Consider the following 20,118-nt stretch of genomic DNA (forward strand, 5'->3'; position numbering starts at 1 on the left):
GCAACCCTATATTTCATTGCTATTTTTTTAATAAAGATTTTTTAGATTACTTTGTTATTTTATGTGTTTGGGTGCTTTGCCTGCATAGTATACACGCACCACATGCATGCCTTGTGTCCTCCAGAGGTCAGAAGCTACCATATGTATGCTGGGAGTCTTATTCAAGAGCAACAAGTACCTACAACCACTGAGCTAAACCTCCAACCCCTATTTTAATTATATTTTTAAGACACGGCTCATTGTGTAGCCCTCACTGCTCAGAACTTACTATGTAGCCCAAGCTAGAACTAGAACTCAAGGATCTACCTGCCCCTGCCCTCCAAGTGCTGGGATGAAAGGCATGTGCCACCACTGCCCAGCTAAACTGTGGGCTTCTTGGTTCTCTGTACTGCTAAGAAAATAAACAAAGCACAGCCAGAGTCTGGATAGTCAGGTTGTGTCAACTATAAGCTTAGTTAAGGCATCCTGGCAATGTGGAATGTGAATAAATATTCCCGAGGGTCAGAGGCTAGGAGGAGGATATAACTCAGGAAACACACCCTTTCCACAGAAAGCGTTGGGTTGAGATGGACACGGGCTCTGTGTGTTGTGATGGTATGATACGGTGGTGGCTCTCTTGTCCCAGCCTCCTCACCCTGCTTCAGTGTTTGCTGTCTCTGTGTGACCATGGAATTCATGTACCAGTGCCTGTTCTCTCTAAGCTTAGCCACTAGGGATTCAGATAAGTAAAAGCTGTCATCAGAAGGCACCTGCCCTCCTGGCATCATGGGAAGTGGAGATGCTTAGCAAACTAGCTGCCTGTTTACTGTAGGTGCTGGATGACTGGCTCAGCCAGGAAGTAAGGAAGGGCCTTGTAGAGCAGCGGATCAGAAAGCTGGCAGTGGGAGCTCCAAGGAAGGCCATGAGCTGAAGGGAGCAGAGCAGCACCTAGTCAGGGATGCCTGCTGGGGAGGCTCATCTGGGAAGGTGCTCTCAGGACGACTCAACGCTCACCAGAAGAATAATTCATGCAAGTTCACATTTGAAATTAAACCAGAGGGGTTTAAAAAGAAAAAAGTTAATGTTTTTATGGATCATTTTAAAAAGGTAATGAATTACAGGCTGACACCTGTGTGCTCTGCACTTGAGAAACAAAGGCAGAAGGGCCACTGCAATTTTGAGGTTAGCCTGATCTACATCGAGTTCTTTCTTTTTTTTTTTTTTTTTTTTTTCGGAGCTGGGGACCGAACCCAGGGCCTTGCGCTTGCTAGGCAAGCACTCTACCACTGAGCTAAATCCCCAACTCCCTACATCGAGTTCTAAGCCAGCCATGGCTATATACCAAGAACCTGCCTTAACCCAAGGCTATAGGAAGATGTAGACTCAAAAGAGGACCTTAGAGAGCATTGTGGACATCTTACCAGAATTTAACAAGTGAGTTAAGGGGTCAATCCGCATGTGACTCTGAAACAGATGAGTTGCAGGCATATTTTATCCTACAGTAATCCAGTGGTCTCCTGCACTTAAGTGATGGCTTGGCTCTCGAATAGTCTCATAGTTCCGTTTGCTAACAGGGAAATGCTGACTCGCAGAGGTGCACACGTGACCTAAGATACATGTCCTGCCTTTGATGTGCTCCATGCCTGATGCACTCCACCATCACCACCTCTGGTCTCTTCTTCAGCCCAGAGAAGCCATCAGCCTCACTCTGGTGGTTAAAGTTTTCTAAACTTCTCAGGGCTGTCCTGTGGAACTGAGTCCAGTTCAGCTTCATCGCCTGACAGTGTTTCTGCATCTCTGTTGTCTTATTAAAAATGAAGTGAAAGGGGTCAGTGTCTCAGTAAGTGCTCCCTGAAGAAGTTCCTGTTACGATCGCAGCAACTGCATCTCTGCCATCGTACGCATATCGACCAGAGAGAGGGATGGAGGGGACTTGGAGAGAAATCAAGGCTGCCCTTACTGCAGGTCTCTGGGCAGATGCAGTTGCTGTGCTTGGGCAGCCAGAAGTCTCTCCCCATTCCATACCTGCCTCTGCCGTCACCGTCGCCCAGACCTGGTCTCCCTGTCTGCTGCTCTCTTTCCCCTTTCCCAGCCTGGGGCCTGGCATGTGAGTGTCGCTGCCCAGAAATTATCTGTCCTTGAGCGCCTTCAGAAGGGTTGGTTGTGACTGGTGCTGTCAATCATGCCACGCCTGTGATGTCGACAGCCATGGGGCACACACGCCCTCTGCACTGTTGAGCGGGTATTTAACACTTTCACCTCACCAGTCCCTTTCCTTGCACTCTTCTTAATCCACAATAAAATGGGAGGCTAAGAGTGTCTCTCCTGGGGTTGGGGATTTAGCTCAGTGGTAGAGCGCTTGCCTAGGAAGCGCAAGGCCCTGGGTTCGGTCCCCAGCTCCGAAAAAAGAAAAAGAACCAAAAAAAAAAAAAAAAAAAAAAAAAAAAGAGTGTCTCTCCTGGCTCTGTGGGTTAAGCATCATCGTGACTGACAGCCCTCGCTCTCCCCTTTCAGATGTTCCTCCTGCAGATCAAGAGAAGCTTTTTATCCAGAAGCTACGTCAGTGTTGTGTCCTCTTTGACTTTGTTTCTGACCCACTGAGTGACCTGAAGTGGAAGGAGGTAAAGCGAGCTGCACTCAGTGAGATGGTGGAATATATCACACACAACCGGAACGTAATCACGGAGCCCATTTACCCCGAGGCCGTCCACATGGTGAGTGAGCTGCGGGAGGGCGCCCTTCCCCTCCCCCAAGACGGGACGGCTGGCTTTGTGTCTGCTACGTTGTTGTCTCTCATTCTTTGCCTTGACTTCTTAAGCAATGCAGCCTTACTGTAGGTCCCCTCGTGTAACTCAGAAGTAAGTGTCCTGCCCACCGTGTGCCCTCAGCAAAGAGCAGATGCCCAGGCCAGTGCCCAGGGCAGTGACACCCGCCCGGGGTAGCGGCAGCCTTTGCTCCCTCCTTAACTCCAGCTCAAAAGCTGTGGAAGTCCGCCCCATCCAGAACTGTAAGGAACTGTCCTGTCTTCACAGCTTTCAGTTTGTTCTTGGCCTTCATAGTCAGTCCTCCTGGAACTTCCTCAGTGGCTTCCATCAGGAGTATAGCTTCATTTTCTTCTGCTTATCAAGTCTGTTCTTACATCAGATACTAAGATCCATCCCCTCCACTCATTAGGATGAATGTGTTGAACCTGACTTCCTTTTAGAACGGAACCTCTCTCTTAGTACCTATTAAATTTGTTAATAGGTCAGTTGTACTATGGAATTTTCCTGTTTCGAAGCAGTCTTGGCAACCAGTATTGCCTAATTTATAGGAAGAACCTGCCTTGTTTGCATCAAATGCCTACCCTTCAGCCAAGTGCGCTCTAGACTGCTTGACTGGGTTTCTCTTGTCTTTCCTGGAGCACCTGGGATGCTCTAGAGACTTCTTCCATGGGTTGGGCATTGCTCCTACTCCTGTTCCCGAGCCAGAGTCTCTGTCTCTGTTGCGACTTTGTCCCCTCTCCTGCACATCATGCACTCCCTGAGCAGGTGGGCAGGTGGCTCCCAGAAGAATTTGACACAGTTTTCTGACTTTTCACGGTGGACTGGGCACTTTTAGGGGAGAAAGAACAGATTCTGACGAAGGTGAGACAGGTACTTGGTTGGCATGAAAATTGCATGATTCAGACGATGCTGACCCTCGGGGGAAAGCAGGCTGGGGCTGCAGGGCTGAGGGGGTGACTTCTGCTCCTGTCCATGTGCACGAGAGATCAGAGAGTAGAGTCACAGACTATCAAGCTGTCAGATGTCGTGTGTATGTGTGTGTCTGTGCGTGTCTGTCTGTGTGTGTGTGTGTGTGTGTGTGTGTGTGTCTGCGCGTGTGTCTGTCTGTGTGTGTCTTGTGTATGTGTGTCTGTCTGTGTCTGTGTCCGCGTCTGTGTGTATGCACATGTGTATCTGCCCTGACCTCCTGTTTGTCTGGTGATCTCTGAGGAGAATAGGAGCAAGCAGAGATTGGGTTCTTGTATGAACTGATAGTATGTTCATTACTTCCCCTGACACTGGGGAAGGTAACAGTGGCTGGTAGTCTGTCCACGGTATGACTTGTGCTCATCTTGGTGAATCAAGAATCAAGAGAGCTCATTCAGCCTGTGCCCTTCCCAGGCCCACTTCCAGTGACCCATTTGTATCATCCTCACCTCCCACTTCAGAGCTCCCACTCCTTCCTGAGGAACTGGTGTTCAAACACATGACCACGGGGGACAGGTCAAGCCCAGAGTAACAGCAGCAACAATGAAAAGTGTGGTGAAGGCTGGGTGGGGCGGGAAGGCTCGGGGTGGGGTGGCAGTGTCGTGGCTGTCTGTAGTGTGGCACAGCAAGCACATGAGGGGTTCAGGGTCCTACCACAGCCTCCATCCCGGTGAGGCCTGCTTTGGGCCCATTCTGATGAGAGCTCAGCAGCCTCCAGCCCCAGCCAGTGGCCATGTTCACAGCACTTTGTCCATGTCTGATGGCCACCTGCTGCTGTTTCTTGTGTCTGGAGTAGATGTCATCTTGTTCCCAGTGACTTTAGAGACATTAATGTCTGCTAACTGAAGCGTTCACAGCAGTGTAGCTGCGTGAGCACCACCTGTCTGCCGAGGATGCTGTGTGGCTCCTTAACGGCTGTTTACGTCGTCATGTCCTAAAGTTCACCTTACCTAAGGAATGACTCATACTTCATGACAAGCATTTCCAGAGAGGGTGCTTCAGTCTCAGCCGTGTCATAGCCTACACTTCTCCTTCTCTGGACAAATAATCTTATCATAATAGTCTGTTATATAGATACACTCTTTTTTGATATTCTTTTAAAATTTTATTTTTATTTTTATGTATATGGATGTTTTGCCTGCATGTATGTCTGGGTACCATATATGTGACATATCTTCAAAGACCAGAAGAGGATGTCACATTCTCTGGGTCTAGAATGACCGATGGTGGTTATTGGCCATGTGGGTGCTGGGAATCAACCCTGAGTCTCCTGGAAAAGCAGCCAGTACTCTTAACCACTGAGTCCCCTTTGCCCAGCCATTCGTAATCTGGTGAGGGTTAAGGTTATTTCTGGCCTTTTGGTTTGATGCAGTTTTGAGACAAGGTTGCAGTAGATAGGCCTGGCTGCCCTGGAACTCTCTATGTAGACCAGGCTGGCCCAGAATTCACAGAGATCTACCTACCCGCTCCTGGCGTTGCAGGCGTGTACTGCCACACCAACTTGGATTTGGGTCTGCTAAGGCTGCTGTGGAGCAGCACTGGCACAGAGCAGCTCTCTGGAGTGTGACCTAGCAGCAGAGTGCTGTGAGCCTCACAGATGAGAACCGTCAGGCTGTTTCAGAATGGCTGCACTAGCTCATACTCCTGACTGGTGAAGTCTCCACACCCCCACAACCTTGTTGCCTATTTCTTTGGTTCCATTGTCCCGAGTGAGACCTAGTAACTCACTGTGGCACTGACTTGTGTTTATCTGGGCGTCTTTCCATTTGTGCTCTGTTCCATATCCCACTACGAACCAGAGCCTTACAGACTGGCCAGTGTGCTCCTACCCGCACGCCCACAGAGAGAAACAGAACCCCAGGCTGACTGGAATAGTAGAATAGGTCATTGGGGTTGCATCGAGACCTTCTAATGTTGTCAGATGAGCTATGGAAGACGGCTGTGGCCATTGCTTCGTGCCCAGGGGCCTTAAGCTGTTGCTCCAGAGAAGGTGTGCAGTGGAGTGGTACAGAATTTGCCATTGTTTGCATGGAAACTGTCTTCACCTAAAAATCTAATGTTTAAAAAAACCCTGATTCGGACTTCAGTATTTAGCAGGCATTTTTCTTTTTGAGAGGGGGGGGGGGGATGAGATTATACTTTCCAGGAAACAGCTGATAGTATTTGTTGTGAACATGGGAACTTGCAAGATTTGGGCTCAGCAGCATGGGGTAAGGTAAATCGTCAAGATCTGCAAAACCGCAAACGTATTTTCCAGAGTCGCTCACAGGGAATGATGTATCCATGCTGAGTGTGTGGCCCACCTGGGTTTGACTGTCCCCGCACATGTCACCTGTAATAATGTTCAGGTCTCCAGAAGAGTAAAACTGATATGAAAATGAATGGATGTATACATAGAAAGGAGATTTATTAGAATGGCTCACAGGCTGTGGTCCAGCCCGTCTAGTGCTGGCTGTTTACCAATGGAAGGTCCAAGAATGCAGTAGCTGTTGAGGCCATAAGGGTGGATGACTTGGCTGGTCTTTGGTATATGCTGGCATTCCAGAGAAGTAGGCTCCAGTGCCTGTGAAGGAATGGACTTCACCACTGACACTGAGAGCAGGCAGGCACAGAGAGCAAGCTTCCTTTTCCCTGTCCTTATACAGGCTGCCATCAAAACGTGTGGCCCAGATTAAAGGTGGATCTTCCCACCTCAAAAGATCTAGAGTAGAGGTGTATCTTCTCTCCTCATAAGATCCAGATTTAAATTGGGTCTTTCCACTACAAATCATTTAATTAAGATAAATATTCCCACAAGTGTCGCTAGCTGCTTAAATTTCAGTTAGTTCCATGTTTCAGCATGCCCACCTCTGTGCTTTGGGTTACAGTTTTACAGATGTTCTTCTCCAAGTTTCTGCCTTGACCATACAGGATGTAGGAAAGGTAGGTCAGGCACATATGCCCAGTTCAGCTTCCCTGTCACTGCGTTCCCTTAGCCTCCAGAGAAGAAACCTCAGGCATGCTCTCCCCCATGTTAATACCTAAACCTCAGGCATGCCCTGCCCCCATGTTAACACCTGATGGAGCCATGCCGTGTGCTAGTACGTGGACCCTCGAGTCTCACTAAAGTGTGCAGAGGCCAGAAATGCTTAGCAACTGCGTGTCCATCAACATCCACATTTTTAAGATTTAAGATAAAAAGAGCATGATTTAAACAGTTTTGTGGTGTATATGGATATAATTCCTCCTTTTTTATTTTATGAAGATATTGTTTTAAAGTTCCATGGGCCCATTCCACAATACCTTGTCCTTGAGGATTATAAGGAGTCCCAGTAATGTGGTAATAATAGATTGTCGACAGAACGTCTCAAACGCCTGACCGCAGTGGCCAGTTTCATTATCTGCTTTAATCTGATGTGGACCAGCCAGCATAGAGAACAAGGTAGGCAGTAAGCAGTTACAATCTAAGTTGCCTCCCCTGTTCAAGCAGTTACAACAAGAAAGCCTAAGAAATGGGGTTGGGGATTTGGCTCAGTAGTAGAGCGCTTGCCTAGGAAGCGCAAGACCCTGGGTTCGGTCCCCAGCTCCGAAAAAAAGAACAAAAAAAAAAAAAAAAAAAAGAAAAGAAAGAAAGCCTAAGAAGGTGTCAATAGTTACATGTACACTTGTTAAGTTTCCAAAGTCAGAAATATGAGTAACATCCATTTGCCATAACTGATCAGGCGTGAGTCCTTGAGGATAAACACCATTATGTGGGAAAGGAAGAAATGGAGGACAAGTCTTTACAATTTGACGTGCACATTGTCTAGAAACACCAAATTGTTGTTCCGAGCTGTTACTCTTGTGACGATGTAAAGAATGAGATTGTTTGGCCGATTGTTCTCTGTATGGCCGATAATCTGCCTCGCACACAATCTGTGTGGCCTCACTCAGGGGTCTGGGCAATCTAGCATGAGCTCTTAAATGTCCAGTAAAGTAAGGAACAGTACATTCTCTTAAATTGAGTCGTATTTGCATAAATAATTGCAAAATTTGAGAATTAGCAGTATCTAAAAAAAGGAACAGCTTCAAGCAATTGCAAGCCATGAGCTTATATTGGCTATCAGTATTCAAATTAAAAGCTTAGGGGTTGGGGATTTAGCTCAGTGGTAGAGCGCTTGCCCTGGGTTCGGTCCCCAGCTCCGAAAAAAAGAAAAAAGAAAAAAAAAAAGCTTGATTTTCAACATTTCAAAAACAGTGGCTTCAGCACATAATTAGATTATTTTGCTGAAGTGGGTGGGGGACTTGAGAATGAACATGTAATCCAGTTGCATATGCTGCCTTCCCATTAGATGAGCCGTCTGTAAATACAGTAAGCACATTCTCTATCGGCTGCATGTGTAAATTTACAGGAAATACAAAAGCATGCATAGAGGCAAATTGTAACAACTTATCTTTTGGATAATGATTATCAATTTTGCCTCAAAAGTTTGCACATGCAGCAGGCCAAACATCAGTATTCTGCAATAACCAATTTAATTGCTGTTTGGAATAAGGAATATTTCATCAGGTTCTTTCCCAAAATACTTTTTGATTCTATCCTACAATTCTGTATTAACACAATAACAGCTTCATAATAGGGTGTTCAAACTTTACTTGGAGATAAAGAAAGATGAGTCCACATTAATTGTCCCTTTTGCCAAAGAACTGCTGTGGGTACATGAAAGGTAGCAAGAACACAAACAGCCAATAATTGAGCTACATAATGTATCTGTTGTTGACTAATAGCCTCCAGTACTTTCTGCAAAGCTCTTTGTCCCTCATCAGTTAATTGTTGAAGAGAACTAGGGTTTGTGTCCCCCTTGAGAATATCAAACAGAGGTTTAAGGTCTCCTGTGGTAAGCTTAAGGTGAGGTCTTAGCCAATTAATAGCTTTTGAAAATCATTAAAAGTAAATTATCTTTTCTTATTTGGATATTCTGTGCCTTAATTTATTTAGGATATAACTGATGTCCCAAATATTGAAAAGGATATTGCCTTTGAATCTTTTCTGGAGCAGCAACTGATCCCCGAGATTTTAAAGCTCGTTGTATAAGAGCAAAGGCTTGTGGTAAACTCCTTCAGAGGGGTCAGCTAATAAAATACATTCATATATATATATATATATATATATATATATATATATATATATATCCATATATATTCATATAATGAGTAGATACACAGAAGGATGTGAAGTCCTAACTTCTGGTACTGAAGCAGCAACACATTTTTGACATAATGTAGGGTTATTAGCCCTTCCTTGAGTCAAAACTTTTCAGTGGTATTACTTCCTGGGTTCTTTAAGATTACAAGCAGGCACACTAAAAGCAAACCTTTTACAGTAATCAAGATGCAAGGAAGTACTATAAAAACAATCTTTAGGTCTATGACGAGTCTATACGTATTTTCTGGAATGGCGGCTGGGGTAGGTAAGCCAGGTCGCAGTGCTCCCGTAAATTCCACAGCTTCATTAACCTTCCGTAAAGCTTGTGACAGTCTCCGCTTGCCTGGTTTCTTTTCTTACAAATGTAGGCGAGTTCCAGGGAAATTAGAATCTTGCACCTATTATTGGATTTATGTTCCAATATATATATTTTTTTTCAATATATATATATATTTTTTTTTTTTTTTTTTTTTTTTTTTTTTTTTTTTATTAACTTGAGTATTTCTTATATACATTTCGAGTGTTATTCCCTTTCCCGGTTTCCGGGCAAACATCCCCCTCCCCCCTCCCCTTCCTTATGGGTGTTCCCCTCCCAACCCTCCCCCCATTGCCGCCCTCCCCCCATAGACTAGTTCACTGTGGGTTCAGTCTTAGCAGGACCCAGGGCTTCCCCTTCCACTGGTGCTCTTACTAGGATATTCATTGCTACCTATGGGGTCAGAGTCCAGGGTCAGTCCATGTATAGTCTTTAGGTAGTGGCTTAGTCCCTGGAAGCTCTGGTTGCTTGGCATTGTTGTACTTTTGGGGTCTCGAGCCCCTTCAAGCTCTTCCAGTTCTTTCTCTGATTCCTTCAATAGGGGACCTATTCTCAGTTCAGTGGTTTGCTGCTGGCATTCGCCTCTATATTTGCTGTATTCTGGCTGTGTCTCTCAGGAGCGATCTACATCCGGCTCCTGTCGGTCTGCACTTCTTTGCTTCATCCATCTTGTCTAATTGGGTGGCTGTATATGTATGGGCCACATGTGGGGCAGGCTCTGAATGGGTGTTCCTTCAGTCTCTGTTTTAATCTTTGCCTCTCCCTTCCCTCAATATATATTTTTTAACTATAATTTTTAAAAGTTTCTTTTGCAGTATCAGGGCATAACCATAATTTTGGAAGGCAAAACCAATTTTTAGCAGTGTAGACAATCCAGTCTCTAAAATCAATACCAAGTGCATTATTTTTGTGTTACAGTTTGGCTGCCCGTTCTTGTGTATAGATGCATGGCGGTGCAGCCTTTAATACCTCATTAAGAAACATTGTTTTAAATCCTCTCTTTTATAAGTATGGTTTCTAGATCAAGAATTACATAAACTATTATCCTGGTTTAGAATTATCCTTAGAAAACTGTTTCCCTGGGTTGGCTCAGGCCATGTGTTGTTGCCCTGACTGACTCCAACCCTGAGTCACCAGTTTGAAGCCAACTTTCTGTTACTAATGTTACAAATGTTACACCATACCCAATAACTTAGAAGCCAATAATCGATAACCAAGACATGCAGAACACATTTATATATTTAAGACCAGTCAGAAACAAACATGAAGTGGCTACACAGATTTACTTATTTAGACTAGACAGATAAAACTTTCTTACTTTTTCTAGCTGTAGTTTCAAGGGAGGAGCGCCCTGCCACCTGCTGAACCCTAACCATTTTTTCTTTTGAGTACGAAACACAGAGCACCAATCAAGCAACAAACACAACCACAGACAGACTGACAGACATGGACAGACTGGTGCACCAAGGACACACAATCAACAGAGAGGGAAGAGAACCAGATGTCCCAGCAAAGGGACCCAGGTCCAGGACTAGCCATTCCCCAGTGGGAGCTGGAGAGGAAGTAGGACGTCTTTTTGACTTGTCTTTGCTCCTCTTAGCATATCTCTAAGCACATGCACAAAAGCCTTCTCCATTACCCCCTCCCGTTTTTATAGGGCTCACTCACCCAATGCTGGCACAAATTATCTGTTTTCCTTTGCACGCACTTCCTTTTTCACCACGTCCTTCGCTGAACCCCTTATCCTCAAGCCTCAACATTGAGGGCGCCACCTGACCACGCCTGCTCAAGTCAGTCAACAGGATCTTGAGGGAGGGAGTGAGAATTAAAGAAAGAAAAAACAATTAGACAACATTATAACATGACTCCAGCAAGGCTGAAGTGAGTTTATTTTTTCCCAGTCTGCTTTTATACCATTCTAAGTACATTCAAAGAATGGGGTCAGTTCTTAGTCAAGGACAAACAAGGCAATAAACAAAGGTCCTGTGGTCACTGTATTCTGGGACTTATCAAGATGATCGAGATACAAGGGGCTGGAGAGATGGCTCAGCCGTTAAAGACTAGGCTCACAACCAAAAATATAAGAGATACAAGGAGTGCATTCCTCAACTGTATTTTTCTTGAGCTTATTTCCTTGTCTTAGCCCAATGTCAGATGTCTTTGCCAGTTTCCTTGAAGCATCCCCAAGAGCTCTCCACACCAGGTTCCCTGTACCCCTAAGGATGCCTACTGCACTCAGTGTTCACAGCCATTCAGGTTGCTTGTTGGTGTATCTATCACAGGGTTAGCAGAAACTGTGACTTCCTTTCTGGGCTCAGGCCTGGGTCACAGTGATATGGCTGAATGCACTGAGGTCGGGGTTGTTGGTAAGCAGGGATCTGCCATGGTCCCTTTTTTTTTTTGTTGTTCTTTTTTTCGGAGCTGGGGATCGAACCCAGGGCCTTGCGCTTCCTAGGCAAGCGCTCTACCACTGAGCTAAATCCCCAACCCCTGCCATGGTCCCTTCTTACAGAGACAAGGAGAGAAGACTGAGACCAGCCAGCATGCCAAGTGCACCTGCTCCTCCTGTGGGACGGCCAAGGTGAAAAGACAGGCCTGCATTTGGCACTGTGGCCCCTGCATAACAGTGGCGGCTGGAGACCTGGGCCTGCAGCATCGCCTCTGCTGTCCCAGTCAGGTCTGCTACCCAAAGACTGGAGGAGTCAAAGAAGCAGTCAGAAGCACTGCCATTTTAACCATCTGTACCCCAAATGACTTAATTTATGTAAAAATAGAGCAAAACTCTGCAGAGTGTGAATTCCCTAAGTGGAAAGATCCTGAATCACTGAATTTATGAGATGCTGCTCTCTCCAGAGCCTTGGGCATAGGGAGAAAAGGGTCTGACTGGGGTATGTTTGGATAGATGGCTGGCTCTGGGGCCCTTTGCACCACATGGAGCTCTGGGATTCCCCAGCCACCTGTGCTGGATCACGAACCAGAACACAGCTCAGTGCACTCACTGAATCAGGGAACACATTGTGTCCCTCTGAACTCCAGCACCCTGTTGCCTTAGAGTGCTTCCACTGAAAATGGTAATATGGTCTCAGCCTTCCCAGAGCCTGCCTGGACTGTGTGAGGAACAAGACCAGACATCAGTAGGCACGGTCCAAGCTGAGCCTCACCTCTGTCATTGTCAGATGAGCTGATCACCCAGAGGCAGGGACAGTGCTCCAAAAACCACAGGAGTGAAAAGAGACTTGGGTTTGAATGTGGCTAGAGTCCTGACCTTTGTCTGTGTGTGTGTGTGACTCTGTGTGTGTCTGTGTCTGTGTCTGTGTCTGTCTGTCTGTGTTGCCCCTTCACTCTGGCTGCCTGCTGAGAACATGTAAGAAGAGCTTTGACATGGTGGTGCTATGGGACAGGGCTGACTGGCAGATGCATGCTGGGGCATGTCCGAGAAGTAATGGAGTCAGCTGCTCGGCTGGGATGGCTGAGAGGAATGGGCAGGCGTGGGTGGTGTTAGGGTAGGAACAAGTGTGGTGTAGATTTGATCCGAGGTGTGGAGAGAGAGGCTACTGCCCAGGACTCTGACGTCACAGAGCATGGCAACTCCAGTTCTAGGTGCAGACGCCCAAGTCACTACTGCTCTGTGTGCTCAAAGGAGAGTTTGTCGGATGCCTGAGGATGGCCCAGACTTGCTCCACAGACTCTCAGGGACAACGCTTCTCTCCGCCCCATTTCCAGTTCAGTTCTCAGCTATTCTCTTAGACGCCTTTTATTCTGCTGGAGCTTCCACATGGGTTCTGGGAGTTGAACCCTGGTCCTTTGTAAGAACAACAAATGCTCTTAACCACTGGGCCGACCCTCAAGCCCGTGTTTCTAGTTTTCATTCCTAAACCTCAGTACCTTGAAGTTAGGTGTTGTCTGTGGCTTCAGTGGTTTGGTTTAGTGAGTGTTGCCTTTTGCAGTGGGCCATTAACCGGCAAGGCTGTTCCATGGAGTGTTGGTCAGATTAGGTGACTGAGATGTTAAAAACGCTGGTGTGAAGTGTCATTTTCTGTCTGTGACATGGAAATAAATCCATGAGGATAAAATCCAAAAGCAGACAGAAGTGAGTCATGAGACACAGCGAAGCGTCACTCATGCGGCAGAGGCCGAGCCGCTGGCTCCTTACTTAAGCAGGTTCTGAAGTAACTCTAGAGGCTCACAGTCCCGACTCAGCTGTGCCTGCCTGCCTTTGGATAGCGTGGCCTTGGGACTTCCTCTTTGCTCTATAATTTCTATAGTTTCCATAATTCTAAATTATTTTCCAATGATTATGTGCCACACTTACTATCATCAAAAATCCACAGATTAAAGAAAAACAAACAACTAAAATCAAGCGATCTGTGTAGCTTTACGGTAGTGCTGCCCACGAAGTATCCCTGTTGGTTTCCAGGAAATTGAGCTCACCCCATTATTTTAGAGCTCACCCCATTAGTCACTGTTGAAGACTTGATTACACATTGGTTTACAGGTTTTTCTCAGGATGTACTGGAACCTGCAATGTTTTCCCCGCCCACATCCCAGGACGGGCACCTTGTGTGCGCTCCCCACTCCCCCCTCCCCCCCTCCGGTGATGGTTGATTTTGGACTTGTCCTTGCTCTGCCTGCTGCTTCAGTGTGGAAAGGGTGTTGAGCGGGTGCTGTGAGCGTGCAGTGATGAAGGAGGAGGTGTTCAGAATTAAGGAGAGGATAGGAAGTTTCCATATGCCTTACAGACCTGCTTAGTTATCGTGAGGGGTAAGTCACGTGACCCTCTGTTGGCTTTTGTTTGTTTGTTTGGGTGTTTGTTTGTTTGTTGGTTTGTTTGTTTTTTGCCAGCGTTTTACCATTGTTACAAAAACCTGGGTTCAGGGCCAGTGAGTAACAGTGACACACACTAACTGAAGTTACCTGCATTTTTTAAAGAGATCCACTCTTACCATTTTGAAATTTTCCCATTTTCCCTTGTTTGTTGGTTTTAAAAGTAAAAGAAATACACAGTTATTTTTATAACAAATGAAACCAATTTATAAAGAAAACTCAGCTCTTCCCTCTATTAACCGTTCTCCCTGCTCATTCCCAGCCAACTAATTCATCCAGGTTTCTTTGTTTCTACTGAGAAAACTGTTGAGAAAGAAGCCTTGGGGAGGATGGGCGAGCTCATTATCAGGTCGTAGGTGATGTTACAGGCGCGCTGAGGAGTGCGGCTAGTGGGTCAGATGTGTGGCGTTCGCTTGTTTGGTCTATCTCAGTAAAGCTAGATGTGTAAGCTCCAGAGTTGTTAGGTAGAACCTGGGTATGGTGGCTCACACTTGCAGTTCCTCAGGAGGCACAAACAGGAAGGTGGCAGCAAGTTTGAGGCCGGTCCACTCTGCATAGCAAATCTCAGGCCATCATGGTTGCTAGGTGTTTCTTTTGCTCATGGAGCAGAGCCAAGAGATTCTAAGGACCAGGGTGGGAGTGAGCCAGGAACTCTGGAGGAGCTTCTGGTCTGGAGAGTATCATTCTCACAGTCTGATAGTCACTAGTTTTTCTATATACCTGTGCTGAGTGGCCTTTGCCAGAATGTCTGGGAAGTGGGCTCGCCCCATGTGACTGTTGGAGCCTGGTTTCTGTTGCTAAGCAAGTGTTTGAGATTCATCCTGTTGGATGAGTCAGTCGCTCCCTACAACTGCTTGCTATGCTATTCATCGTACAAGCACCCAGCTTTCTTAGCCCTTACCCAGTTGATGCAGCTGGGTTGCTTCTGGCATTGGCCATAAACTGTCGTGTTTGTAGATGAGCTTTGGACTCAGGTGTGCCTGAACGTTGTGCACGTTGCAGTGGGTTCCGGGTCCAGCACGATAGCACCCAGAAAGCTGTCCGTTGTTTAGATGAAGTCAGCTCTGACTCACTCCTGTGATTGCTAAAGCTGTGGGGCCGTGGCTGAGGAACCCAGAAAGGTTTTCCTTGGGTTTTTGCTACAGCTTTCCCTTCTGATTCGGGTCTGTGGCTTGTTTGTCTGCAGGCTCTGTTAGCTGCTCTGTCATGGGAGAGCTGCCAATCTCCGTAGATGCTTTCCATGGCAGTTGTCTATCAGTTGACTGTATTAGTCTGCTCTGCACTCCACTGTGCTCCGCCATCGGTCTCCCGGACTCTGCTCTCTGACACTGCTGTCTGTTGGATCCCAGGGTCATGGTAGGCATCTGGGGCTATCCAGCCTCACTGGTGCCATTTCTTTGCTTTCTGCTCTGCCTCTCTTTCCTGCCTGTCACCTCTCTTTCTGTCCTCAGGCTCCCCGGTCTCTCCCCGGTGTCTCATCCACTAATTCCACCCAGAGTTCTTGTCTCACGCTTTGGCCATCATCCCTAGTAGTTGGATTTGCGTCTTTTGTTTATAGCTTCTTTGTCTGTGCCTCACTTTTTGTCTGCTGATACCCACATCAGTCACGTCATTCAAGATGAATGGTGGCCTATTCTGTCTCTGTAAAATACATTTCCCTGTTTTCCACCTATCTGTGAAACTGTGTGCTTGTCCTGTTGAGTCCTGTATATTTAGGTTTCTCCTTTAAATGTTTTTGAGACATTCTTGGAGATGCAATTAAGAAATATGGAGATTGTTTGAGCCCCTTGGTTCTTGTTTTTAAGCATTAAACAGGGCCTGAGCTATACTAGCCTAGAGCTGACAACTCTCCATTGCCAAGACAAGGCCCAGCTGACACTGAATCCAAGATGTCATTGGTTGGGAGTTTTCCTGGTCTGCTTGATGAAGTAGCCACCCTCCCCAGCCTCCCCTAGTACAGTTATCTCTCAGTGTCCGGGGGACTCACATATCTGAGGATGCTCAAGACCTTTATATGAGGGCTGTCGTGTCTGCATACCTAGCGGTACCATAGCTAGTACCACAGAACTAGCAAACTGTACCAGGTCCTCGCTAATCCTCCTGTGTGTTTTCATGGCTTCTGATAGTCAGGACCTTTTCCAGTTGCAGAACTTCCTCCTCTGTGGGGCTGACTCTGCCTTACGAGTTCACACTGCCCCTGCCCCTGCCCCTGCCCCTGCCCCTGCCCCTGCCCCTGCCCCTGCCCCTGCCCCTGCCCCTGCCCCTGCTGACGGCTCCTCCTGGCTCTCTCCCCACACTCTGCAGCCTGGCAGCGCCATGGTGCTCATCACAGGGCTCCTGCATCTCTTCCCTCTCCTGGGATCGGAAGTATGTGGTGCCGAGCATCTTTACCTACTCCCTGTGGTCTGATCGGGACAGTAGAATAAGCCCCATTCCTGTGACACTTAGCTACGTCCCCATCTGAGCCAGAATGAGCACTGGGTGGTAAGGTTAGAGGTAGCTGCATAAGTGATGGTCCCGTGCCCTTTCTCACTTCCGTACGTTGTGTAGGAGGCAGAATGTATTGATTGGATATTCTGGAGCCTTCCTTACTCCTTCATGTTTTATCCCAATAAAAACATCAGTCTGATATGGAGACAAAGTTTGGAGCAGAGACTGAAGGAACGGCCATTCAGAGCCTGCCCCACCTGGGTACACAGCCCATATACATACAGCCACCAAACCTAGACAATACTGATGAAGCCAGGAAGTGCATGCTGACAGGAGCCTGATAGAGCTGTCTACTGAGAAGCTCTGCCAGAGCATGACAAATACAGAGGCGAATGCTAGCAGCAAACCATTGAACTGAGATCGGGGTCCTCGTTGGAGGAATTAGAGAAAGGATTGAAGGAACTGAGGGGCTTGCAACACCATAAGAACAACAATGCCAACCAGCCAGAGCTCCTAGGGACTAAACCACTACCCAAAGACTGCACTTGGACTGACCCATGGCTCCAACTGCTTATGTAGCAGAGGATATCCTTGTTGGGGCACCAATGGGAGGAGAAGCCCTTGGTCCTGCCAAGGCTGGACCCCTTCTCCACAGTGTAGGGGATTGTTGGGGGAGGGAGGGAGGGTGGTTGGGGAGGGGGAACACCTCCCCTTCTTATCCCATACCCCTCCCCTTCTTATGGGATAGGGGGCTTATGTCCAGGAAACGGGGGAAAGGAAATAACATTTGAAATGTAAATAAAAAATATCCAATAAAAAAACATCCGTCTGTGCTAAACATAGCAAATGTGTTAGATACTGATGGTGGGATCTGGTGGCTGCACTAGACCACACTTCCAGCTTCACGGTGAAATCCACCAGCATAAAACATTTTGGAATACAGCATCCAGAATCTACATAAAACTGTTGGCCATGGTAAATAATTTAAGATACATTTCTTGATCCACCTTTGTTCCGTTTTGCTCTCTTACAGTACTGGGAATTAATCTAGAGCCTGTGGTTTGGTTTTCTGTTCTGTTTTGTTTGAAACAGAGTCTCCTATAGCCCAGGCTGGCTACATTACTAAGAATGGCCCTGAATTTATAGTCCAGGCTGGCTACATAGCCAAGAATGGCCCTGAATTTATGACACTCCTGCCTCCACCTTCCCCGTGCTAGGTTTCAAGTGTGCTGTGTTTTATGATGTGCTGGGGAGGAGCCCGTGCCTTCACGCCTGCCAAGTAAGCGCTTTGCCAGCTGAGGTCCACCCCCACTCCGCTGTTATTTCTAAGCATATGCTAATTGAGCTGACTTACGAACTATCACTTTTGTGGTTTTTTTTTTACTCTTATAAATGTTAAATAAACTCATACACTAAAATGGCTGTCCTACTTCATCATTATCGGAAGTGAGATAGTGTCCCATTTAGTTGTTCAAGAGCTATAAAGTACTCAGAATTGTTAGAAGAACAACTGTTAAAAGAATTGCAACTACATTCCTTTTATTTAATATCCTGCAAGGATTGTAAATTTTTACTTCCCTGATGTTTCCAGCCATTATGTTAGAACATGTAAGCTGTGTGTCTGGAGAGATGTTAGGGAGCCCTCACTGCTCTCGCAGAGGACCCAGACTCAATGCCCTTCCTGTGCTTTCTCCGGAGGCCGCCTTGCCAGATGAATAGCTCTGAGCACTGTATGTCTTCATGTCTGTGTTTGTGGCATCAGTCTGTCCATACAGTTTCTAGTTGCTCATTGCTGCTCTTGGTTTTTTACTCTGGCTTTTGTGTCTTGGGACCCAGCTTTACCAGTAAAGCTTGACATACTTCTCAGAACTGTGTCTCTTAGCAGTGACTCTTAGAATCCGTTACCCCAGTGCTGCCTATGAGAGGAAGTGTTTGGAGATAACCATCATTTGACCCTTGGACTCCCAGATAGACATCATGCTCACTAAGACAGGGAACTGGAAGTGAGGGAGCCGTGGGTCAGGACAAGCCAGAATGGAGAATGAAGACTCCAGTGTCTCTGGGATGAGATTCCTCGTTCTGCTTGAGACCGTCCCTTTACACCACAGCCAAGTGCTCATTAATCCACCCGTTGGTAATGGCTAATACAGGCACAGAGAAGCTGGACAGGGCTGCTGGACTGCAGGAGTCTTATTTTTAAATGTTTTTCAGACGGCTTTGGCTTGTGTTTAAATCAGAGAGTAAGATACTTTTTTTTTAAAAGATTTATGTATTTATTATATATAGGTACACTGTAGCTGTCTTCAGACACACCAGAAGAGGGCATCAGATCCCATTACAGATGGTTGTGAGCCACCATGTGGTTGCTGGGAATTGAACTCAGGACCTCTGGAAGAGCAGTCAGTGCTCTTAACCGCTGAGCCATCTCTCCAGCCCGAGAGTAAGACACTTTGAGAATGATCTACAGGGCTGACATAGAGAAAGTGAGAGTGCCAGTTCTTTCTGGTATTACCATCCTCCCCCCATCATGACACGGTCAGACACAGGTACATGCGTACTTGTAAGACCACTCTTACTGTCTCCAGGAGAGACGTTTGGGACATGCTGAACAATGGCCACAGCCAGAGTGTTTTTGCAGATATTCTCTGTGACCCTCAGAGCAGCCTAGTGTGAAGAGAGGGTTCGCCTTTTTCAGAGATGGCGTGCTGAGGCCTTGGCAGAATGCCCATTACTGTTTTGACTCTCGATAAGGAAGGTGCCACTCCACAATGTTGTGCTGCCCTCCCATGTGTGGCCTGTTCCTGCTCTGTGTCTGTGTCTCCACTGTGCTCTGAACGTGTGCATTCCATTTACACGATTATGACAGGTTGGCAGACTGCGTGCTACCTCAGGCTTCCGGCCCCTCATCAGCCTTGGTCCCATTGCTCCAGCACCACAGGTCCCAGGAGCATGGAGGCCACATGAGTGCCATCACTTTCCTCCACCTGTGCCCTTCTCAAATTTGGGTCCTGAAGTTTTTATATTTACACATGGCACCTAACTAGAGACCCAAGTATCACATTGTATGTTTACCTCTGTCCCCTTCCCCCACTGAGCATTAGCATTTCCTCAACCTTCTCTGGGTAGGCAGCTTTTCGTGACACGCTAAGAAAGTGTCTGGGAGCTCCAGGTGTCAGGTTTTCTTACACGGGATCCTGGAACGACAGTGCCCAGTGATAGAAGCCACCCACTGTCTCCCTCTTCAGCTGTTGCCTTTCCTCATGGTCTACAACAGCTCATGGTCCGCTCGTCTCCTTTCCTGGGCATAACCTGTGAAGGGTTTACCCTCTCTCTCTCTGAGCCCGGGAACAGTTGCTTGTTTTCTCATCACTGCCTCTGGCCGCCCCGGTGTTGGTCCTTCCTATGTGGTGTGCGTGCCTGCAGGGCAGTGTTGATCATCGCTTAAGATCTCCCTCCGGATCCTCAGCCTACTGTGCAGATGCTGACCTCCTGGGTATCCACATAACCCTGCTCTGGGTCTGCAATGGCGACTGCCAGAGAGCAAAGGGCCAGTCTCCTGTTCTTTAAGGTCCCTTAGCTCTTCTCCATCTGAGGAGAGAGGAGGCGGGCAGACCGGCCAAGGACTCACTTCTATTCTAACTTTCTTCTCCCCAACACATTCACAGCCTGGGAAA

General features: G+C 47.0%; 1 protein-coding gene across 14 annotated transcripts in view; it reads left to right on the plus strand.

Annotated features, from left to right (window-relative positions):
• The window catches only part of Ppp2r5c (protein phosphatase 2, regulatory subunit B', gamma), a 136,645-nt gene that overhangs the window by 77,916 nt on the left and 38,611 nt on the right, over positions 1-20,118 (plus strand). For all 14 annotated transcript variants that reach the window (XM_063262522.1, XM_039112971.2, XM_008764962.4 and 11 more), the window contains one exon: positions 2,494-2,693. In XM_063262522.1, coding sequence (XP_063118592.1) covers positions 2,494-2,693 — 200 coding nt within the window. The remainder of the gene's footprint in view (positions 1-2,493; positions 2,694-20,118) is intronic.

Source organism: Rattus norvegicus, chromosome 6, assembly GCF_036323735.1.
Source record: "Rattus norvegicus strain BN/NHsdMcwi chromosome 6, GRCr8, whole genome shotgun sequence".
NCBI classification, from domain to species: Eukaryota; Metazoa; Chordata; class Mammalia; order Rodentia; family Muridae; genus Rattus; species Rattus norvegicus.